The 9666-nt window shown below is 36.1% G+C and overlaps 1 protein-coding gene across 1 annotated transcript in view; it reads left to right on the top strand.

Moving 5' to 3' along the window:
* rbm27 (RNA binding motif protein 27) overlaps positions 1 to 3906 on the top strand; it is a 30518-nt gene extending 26612 nt beyond the window's left edge. Inside the window, exon 20 of the mRNA XM_015389862.1 lies at positions 1752 to 3906. Coding sequence (XP_015245348.1) covers positions 1752 to 1862 — 111 coding nt within the window. The 3' untranslated portion in view covers positions 1863 to 3906. The remainder of the gene's footprint in view (positions 1 to 1751) is intronic.
* Positions 3907 to 9666: the final 5760 nt, after the last annotated feature.

Here is a 9666-nt window from a genome sequence, read left to right on the forward strand (position 1 = left end):
TTAAGTTAAGTTGTCGCAAGCGGGTTTTTCTTGTTTCTTGTGAATTTGGTCTTAAATTTTTATTTCAACTGGCATTAAAAACTCTGAAAAACTCTTGAATTTAACTTGCCTTATGCTGTAGGAACCCTGTATATAGCACCATGGAGTCCTTGCTGTGAGGGACAGCACTATATCTGTAGTTCAGGCAGTCGCAGTGGAAGACGGGGACTCACTACAACCCCAAACATGGATACCAAAATGACTAAAATACCAATATCTTCTGATGCACATATACAGCACTTGTTGTTTTATCTATACATGTAATTTTGATAGTTGTAGCAGCTATTCAAAATGGCCCTTCCCAGTCAAATGCCAACCGAATGGCAGCCAACTTCCAGCCCCTGGAGTGTCCCCTTCCTTCTCCTGGGAATGCATATTTTTGTACTTTGACTCAAACCTTTCACTGAATTACAGGGTCTGACCAGGAGATGACGCCTCTCTTTAGATCTTCATGTCCACAAATCATGACAAAAAGAATAATTTACTCCAAATTTTGCTAAAATTAATTGTAGGGTACCAGCCAAGGGCCCATCAAGGAAAGTGGGGACATTTGAATGGCTACTGCAGTTGATATATTCCAATATTGTGATAATGTATTGTGACCTAAAAATTGGGACATGTATCGTATCGTACCACCTATGTCCATACTCACCCCTAGATCCCCTTAACAGAAATCTTGCAGCAAGTAAAGGTTTGTCATCTCTGCTTTGGTTCTGATTAGCGTCACCATTCTGTTGTACGCGAGCAGCTTAGACAAAAGCTAATATTCTCTTTGGTCAGTCAATGCCACCTTAAAGCTTCTCAAACCAGATCTTTCAACATTTGCCCCAGTCAAGAAATCAAGGCTCCCTTCAGACCAGGGCTGCAACTAACGGTTAATATGTCGATTATTTTTTAGATTAATAATCAGATTGCCAAAGGAATTCTGGTTAGAGCAAGATTTTTCATCTTAAATGCAACATTTTATATATTTTTTTTTACAATTTTGATATATTTGCTGGTTTAAGTGGGTCACTCTGTTAGATAAAAGCATATTTTACATGCTCTATAGTCCATTAAATGATTATTGAAATACCAAATTAGTTAAAGATTATTTCAATAATTGATTAATATGACTGTTTCAGCCCTACGTCATATATACGTTCTTGGCTCGCTATCAGAGCTGCGCTGCTAACTAAAGCCATAATAAAACCTCTTCTGAGTTAACTTCCAACACCTACCCCCACCCTATTTTTTCCCCTGCCCTCATTGAATCTACATGGTTCCTGTGGGTGACTTTTTTTTGAGATTTCAAACGGTGAGTTTAGCTGAAAGATGTGGGATTTCCATGTCTGTACCTGAGAAACTTCCTGCTCAGAAGCGGTCACATGGACTGGGTTAGTTAATTCTGCCTCAACCTCAGGTTGTCTTCATCACTCATACATGTTAAATGTCTTCCTGTTGCAGAAAGGCTTTTTGATGTCAGAATAACTTTGTAGATGTCCAAACTACTTATTCGCTTTAAAAAAGAATATAAGTTTAATGTGATAATTGAAAGATTTGTAGATTATCCGGCTCATTAGGACTTTTATTCATGCTGAGTTTCAAAGGAAGAAAAGCACAAACTGCTACGCCTGGTTTGTATATAGCTTCTAGGGTGAGATTCTACTTTGCAAGAATATATTAAGGCCGTAAAAAGATCTAACCTTACTGTTGTCCTTTGATTTGAACAGAAGGAATCGAGCTCCTACCTTCCAGGAAACAACGCAGGGGGGGAGGACGAAGAGGAGGAAGAGGACGACGATGAAGACGACGAGTACGAGAGCCGATCTTGGAGACGATAAGACAGATTTGTCCCTGCATGCCCTCCAGTGGATTCTGTTCTTTTCTCTCCTGCATACAAGGAAACTGTTATTTTGGGTTGTTTTTTTATTTCTTTACATTACTTTTAGACTTGAATTAATGGAAAACATCTTTAGTTTTTCAGAGGGTCGTTAGTTTTTTTTAGCCCTCAGTGAAACATGTAGAACGTCTCACTTCTGCTGAGAGTGATAAATGTTTTGTTCTTATAGATGGAAAACAAATCTATGTATGTTTTAGTGTGCTTATCAAATGATTAATATCAGTAATGCACAACATTTGTGTCTACTGTGAATAGGTATTTTTATACATACTGTATTTAAGCTCTTTTTCTCACCAGTTTTTTGTATAAAACAAAAGAAATGAAACGATCTCACCCTCACTTCAGGGACAGTCATTCCATCACCAGTAGAAGGCTTTCTATTGCTTCCAGAGAGATTATTTTTCCACCACATGGATAAACTGTGTTGTTCTTGGTATGGTTTCCACTTTCACTTTACTCTCAGTGTAACTTTCGTTCGGTAAAACTTAGTTCCAAAATTGAAGAATTGATCAGATATATTTTAACTCGCCCAACACTTTTAGGTGAGTGCAGGCGCTGAGCGATCCCGGCGTAGTTGATCAGTGTTTACAAATAACAGTCTCTGTGTCAACCTGACAGTTTTGTAGCATATATCCTGATTTTCCCCACCTTTTTTTCCCCCGATGTGAAAAAACACGCATTTAAGAGGGTGTAAATGTCTCGCTTTTTGAACTAAGGCTCCAACATTTCCAAAATATGACATCCATAGACAGGTGTTTGAATGTAGTACTTAACAGTTGATTTTATGATAAAAGAAAATATGTGTGTAATTTCTTTGCCTTAAACTATCAGCGGATCGCTGAGTTTTTACAGGATTTGTGATTTACTTTTGTAAATTTTGTAAATGAAGAGAAATTACTGTTAAGATTTGCATCTTTTTTTGTTGTTTTTTTTTTTTCTCTTAAATGGCAGGATTGTATCAGTAGAAGAGTTCAAACAAGTGCACAGTTTAGAATATGAGTTGGACAGTCTTCATTTTTACCCTTCATCTAAGTAAAAACTTTGCTCTAAAGAAGCTCTCTGAGCTGCTCTCAGTTAAAACACTCTTTTTAAAGACCTCCAAGTCGTTCAGCACAGCGTAACGTTTTGTTTTTTTGCATAAAGTGCAGCGCTAGTGTTGTAGTCTACACCACACCAAGCCAGAAAGAGTACCAAGACAAGGTCAAGACCTTATATGGACTTGTCTTGGTTTGTGTGGTCTTGATTACACCACTATGCAGCGCTGCCGCATGTTGTCAGTGTTGGTTTTCTAGCTGGATAAAGGAAGATTTTGCCCCGTTTTTGCGTTTTTTAACCTTTTCTGTGATGCAGAGTTATTAGAATGGGAGCTCAGTTTGTTTTTTGTTTTTTTATACATTAACTCAGTAAGATTGCAATACCCCTACAACAAATTGTTTACATTCAGCTTCCTAGAACTAACTTGGTCGACCAGTAAAGACAGAATGAAGCCAAATTAAAGGTGAGATTAATTTATTAGCAGGTATATTTCCTGCATGTAAATACATTTAGCTCCAGAGCGGCGGTATCACTTAAGAGGATGGGAAACTGTTTCAAACAAGTTTGTCAGTCTCGGTGAGAGATTAATACGTTTCATTGTAGACCTTTCCACTTTGCCACAGAGGTTTGTCATTTTTGTTTTTTCTTTAATTATCTAAAATACAGATTCAGAGTGTCACTCAGTTTCTGTTCCAACTTCTGTTATGCTATCACTCAATAGTGTACAAATGTAAAATGTGTATTGGATAACAGTTTTGGATTTGTTACTGTTTATATTTGCAGGATGTGTGTGTATTTTTTTTTTCATGTATTTTATTTGTATAAAATTGATTTATAATTTACTAGCATGTTTGCTTTTGCCAATAAAGACAAAGGAATGGGGTGCTTGTAAGATAATACCAAAAAAAACTAAATATAAATAATTGGATTGGGAAAAAAAAAAACAATCTTAAAAAAATTGAGGAGAAAAAAATTAGAATATTGGCCACAGACAAAAAAAAAAAAAAAAAAGATTCAAGCAAAAGCATTCCAGAAAACTATTCCCTTTAAACTGATGAGTGGTCTCCTTTTGTTCATGTGTGTATTTTCCTTTATGTGTGCTTCTCTTGGTGCAGTTCTTGCTATTCTCGCACAGGTGTGGACATATTCCCAATTTTATTCTTGAGATGCAGTTTAACATGGCACATTGCATCTGGCATGGACTTTAGCTATCCCCTTTGGCTGCAATTACAGCCTCTAATATTTTTAGTATGGTGCCACAGCCTTAGCACACCTATATTTAGGCAATTCGACCCATTGTTCTTAGCAGTGCACCTAAAACTACCATGTTGAAAGTAAGAGGGAAGCTACTTCGTTTGATGTTTATACAAGATAATACTATTAATATAATGTGACTTTTCTAGAGAATCATTATACAGTTATTTTATAAAGGGGTTTCCACAGTCTTGCATAATTTCAGAATTCCCTGACTTTTAACTGACTCAGGATTAGTTTTCCCTGACAAAATAAATGCAGCCACAAGACAATAACATAACAGGCCACCAATTTAACAATTTGGGTCATCCTGCTAAATAAATCGGTCATTGCCCTACTCTAAGGTCAAGAGCACTCTGTCTTATTTAGGATCTTAGCCAGGATTTCTATCTTCATAACTGCATTCATCTTCCATTTTATCCTAACTGCCTTGCCAGTTCCTTTTGCAAAAGAAGTCTATCCCCATAGCATGCTACTGCCACCACAGTGCCTCGCTGCTGGGATGGCGTTGACCTGATGATGAGCAGTATCTGGTTTCCTGAAACTTCAGTTTGGTCAACTATGCGACCTGATGTAGGTGAGTTCCTTTCTTAACTGTCCAATCAGCTTAAAGGTATAGTGGAGGATGTTCTTCCGGGTGTATCATCAAAATAAGTGGTCCTTCTAATTGTCAGTCATTCTGCTTATATGTTTACGTAAGGCCGTCCTACGTGCTTGTCCCCATTTTAAAGTAACAGTGGTGAGTAACATAGTGAAAAAATTGAAACTCTTTTGGAAAGAAAGCTTGTATGAGTGATGCAAACAGCAACTTTTAAACACAGACTGCATGAAGAGAAATGGGCTTGTGCATGCACTTGCAGGAGTTTAATAGGCATTCCCTCTCAGGAGCGGGTAAAAGGTTGTGCATGTGCGTTTTTTTTTAAGTGGAGAGGGCGGGTTTTTTCAAAAATTCCCGGAAATCCTCCACTATACCTTTTAATTTACCACAAATTATTGTTACCGTTTGGAATAAGGCTGTTAGACAAACTTAATGTGGAAGACGTGACACTCTGTGAATACTTTTTTAATGTACAGCAATTTTAAAAGCACTGAAATGACATTTGAATTTGACTCAAGTCATATAGGATTACTGGGTTGCTGAGTTGTTTTACTTTTAAATATATAAATTTTATTTATTTTTGAAACCTATAAACACTTCAGACCACACTTTTTCTCTGCTCATCCAGAGGAATGGAAACTCAAAACAAAGGCTGCAGTATTACAAGGCACATTCACAAGATTACCTCATTAGTACGGTATATAGAGTGCAATAGAAATAATAGTTGATCAGTAAAACGCAAAAAGGGTGTGACTGTGAATAGCAAATAAAAAAAATCTTAAAAACACATGAAAAACTATTTATAAATTTAATTCATTGTAAAAAAAAAAAAGAAAAAAAAAGCCAGTGCAAAAATACAAGCTTTTACATTGATTAAAATGGGTCACTATTATCAGTTACATATTTTAAGGATAGACAAGTCAATCTGTATAGTTCAATTCAGTACAAAGACAATTCTGAGTGCTTTAGGTAAATCAGAGTAAAAAAAAGTAAAGATTAAAAACATGATTAAAAATTGGTAGTAGAACAAATAAAACAGTCGGACCACAAACTTAAACTAATAATACCCCAGTTAACAGGTTCTTCAACAGCCAAAGGCAGCTCTAAACAAATGTGTTTATCTTTGACTTAAGAGAAGTCAGGCTTTCAGCACTTTTAGAGTCTTCTGGGAGTTTGCTGCAGATAAGGGGAGCATGGAAGCTAAATGCTGCTTTTCCATGTTTTGTGCTAGCTATGAGTGAACAGTAGGCTGGACCTAGAAGATACGAGTGGTCTGGGAGGTTGATAAACTGACAATAAATCTGTTATGTATTGACGTGCTGATCTATTAAGTGATTTATAGACTAACGGAAGGATTTTAAAGTCTAGTCTCTGAGCTGCAGGGATCCAAAAAAAGGACTTCAGAACCAGGCTGATGTGTTCTACTTTCTTAGTTCTAGTGAGAACATGGGCAGCAGTGTTTTGGACAAGCAGTCTGACAGACTTTTTAGGAAAACCTATGAAGACACTGTTGCAGTGATCAATTCTACTAAAGATTAATGCATGAATGAGATTTTCTAGATCCTGTTTGGACATTAGTCCTTTAATCCTGGAAATGTCCTACAGGTGATAAAAGACTGACTTAATAACTGTCCTTATGTGCCTCTGAGGGTTGACTAAATTATTCTCAAGTATGTTCTTGGCCTATGCCTTCGGTTGTAATAAGAGGTTTGCTCACAAGGACTTTACAAAGATTTATAAACTTTAGCTTGAGAGTAAGTTACAGGTGAAGGTACATTGTATTGTCAAAATTCTTGTGTCTTCTTACCCAAACATTAACCAGAATAGGATGCAATTGATTTAAAAACAAAACATGAATGTGGTTCTGGCCCACATTTGCAGCTACAATGGCTTCAACCACTCTGGGAAGACTGTCAGTAAGGTTTGAAGGTTGTTTTGGGAGTTTCAAACCATCCCTCCTTAAGGGCAATAGTTCAGACACCAACGGATGACAAACTACTCATTCATGTTATTGTGGACTTTTTTGTGCACAGATGTGTTGGAACTGAAGAGTACATCTTAAAACCATTCCCATAAAGTCAAGGATTATAAGACTGTCTCAAGTGTACTTTTATGCTGCAGCATTCAAAGCTCCTTTAACCTCCCAAACCAAAACATCCAAATGGGTTCTTTATAGAGTTGCAGCATGTTTTTCCTCCTTGCATTAAACCCTTTGCATTCTGTTTGTAAAGTAATGCTATGCAGCTGCTCAGCCAGGAAAATACCTTTTTATTAAGCACTCTATACTTGTGCAGAGCCAATGTGAGGACCAGATGAAATGTGAGAGTCTTTTGATTCCACAAAATTTGGCTATATTGGCTATGAAATTTGGAAAGAGACCATTTTCTTCAAGTTCTGCAGTTAAATATGAAAGTTAATTGTAATTCTATCAGAGCTCTAATCTTGTGATTTTTTTATAAAGGGATTCTTGACAGATTCTTAAGACTGAATGCAGCGATTAAATAACAATTGCTTGTTTAATTTCATTTCATGTTACACAATTTCTCTACACAAAAAGCTTTCAACCTACCCTTCCTTCCTTCCTTCCTTCCTTCCTTCCTTCCTTCCTTCCTTCCTTCCTTCCTTCCTTCCTTCCTTCCTTCCTTCCTTCCTTCCTTCCTATGACCCTCAATAACCTCTCTTAAAAGGTTAAGAATTTCAAGGTGTTAAGAATAGTATGATCCATAAGTATGATCCATTTTTATTACTGTTGAACATCTTAGTTAAAGCAAAATGTAAAGGATGTATAGGTCAAAAAAAGTTTTGTGGAAGTTTAAGAGGGATCTAATCCTAAAAACATGATAGAAATAAAGGTTTTACATTTTTTACATAGAATTTTACATATTCTATATCCCTCCCACTTTACCAATTTATTGAAAAGCTTATTATTAGGTCAGGTAAAATCTGAGTTAAAATCGTGTGTCTATGAACCAAACTACAGATATCACAACAAAAAGACTATGAAAATCCCTAACTATATGACTTATCAGACAGCCCCCAGTCATGACAATCAAAATGCTAATGCTTAACTTTTCCTCCCTGGAATCTAAATTCTAAAATTGCCATTCTACGCATGCAGAAGCATTTTAGAGATGTGTCATGAAGATGTCATGCAGTTTAGTAAAAAAAAATGTTGAAGCTTTCTTTTACAGCATAACAATAAAATGTTAATAATATAGCAAGTCACATTATATTACTAGGTAACAAGAAATTTGATTTGTCAATTACCCAAAAATTAAAGCATATAATTTCAAAGTAATTACCTGCATGTAGTTATTACAATTGTATGTTACTATGTAACAATGTAGAAGTTTGGTGGGTATTTACCATAAGGTTACAACATAATAGTTTCTATTATTGGCCACCACCTACCTACAACTTACAAAGTAAATTGTAACTTATAATAAATAAAGTATTATATAACTGAACTGAAGTTACATATAAATAAGAGTTTAGTTAAGAAGCTTGACTTGCTGTCTTCTAGGTTTGGTTTTCTATTAAATGCCAAGTAATAAACTGCATTTTAGTAGATAAAAACACGTTGATTTATTGCTGTGAAATGTGAAATGACTGACTTACCTGGTAATAGCTGTTTGAAATCTAAGAAGTCTGACTTTACCTTGTTTGCCTAAAATTTGAAGAACAGCACTTACCAAAATTCTCCATAATATGTTTCTTGTTACATAGTAATATACTGTAACCCTGCTATTTTATTACCATGTTATTACATGGGTATTGTTGTACTGTAAAAGAAAGCAATACCAAAAGAATTATATTGAATTCTTATTGCTTCCGATAAAGGACTTTTCTAAACACAAGTTACCTCTGAAACTAATTGAAATACACAAAATATACTTTCATAATAGCGTTTTAGTGCTTAAGGTGGTTATCAATGAAATGTTGACGGACAAGACCTTCATAGTTATTTTCTTCTACTCTATTCATAGTAAAGCACAACTTTATCATGAAACATTTGATTTCTTATTTTCTTTTTGTCACATCTATATGCTGTTCATCTGCAGGACATGCAACAAAGGCTGATAAATCTGAATCCAGCCTTTAATATAGGCCTACCTTGTCAGAACTATGTCTGTCTGAAACCCGTGGTCCACGTTTGGCATCAATATGTCTGTATGGCGAGAAAAGGTTGGCTGTTTAATTTGCGTAATGCATGAGAAGATGCCAACATGGTAATGGATGCCTGCCACCGGGTTGCTGAATTATTCAGGGTCTGGGGAACCGGAGAGGCAGCCGGTAGGATCAGATGGACCCGCTGTGTCATCGGCCCAGCCTCTGTTCGCATGGCTCCTCTTTCGGTCCGTTCATCCGGGTTTCTGAGTTTTAACCAGGCGGTTAAGATGAGGAGTCGGGTAAAGAAGCAACTTTAAAAAACTGAGCCTCTACATTCGGAGGAGGGCAGGCCAAGGCCACTGGGACAGGCGTTTGCATTAAAGTGTATGATTCACTCTAAAGAGAGAATGCAACAAGAAGTTTAATCAAACTGATCCAACTTTATTTATTTTCTTTAGAAGTTTTCAACTTGAATAAGTGAATTAAAACATCTTGCCTCAATTACTTACAAATTGAAGCAATTGATTTAAATTGAAGCTGCATTCTCTTTTCCCTCTCATGCAAATACAGCTTGTTAAAAAGATATTCATACTACTTAACTGGTTCCTATTGTGTAACAGCCAAATTTCAATATACCTTTTTTTCCTGCTGGCTTTTTTGATGGAAAGCTGAGTGGAAGGAAAACAAATATGGTGATAAAAGCTGTAGAAGCAACAGGTTATAAGCAGAGTTGTCAATTAACAAAGTA

This window comes from Cyprinodon variegatus, unplaced genomic scaffold (assembly GCF_000732505.1).
Source record: "Cyprinodon variegatus isolate N-32 unplaced genomic scaffold, C_variegatus-1.0 Scaffold478, whole genome shotgun sequence".
Lineage (NCBI taxonomy): Eukaryota > Metazoa > Chordata > Actinopteri > Cyprinodontiformes > Cyprinodontidae > Cyprinodon > Cyprinodon variegatus.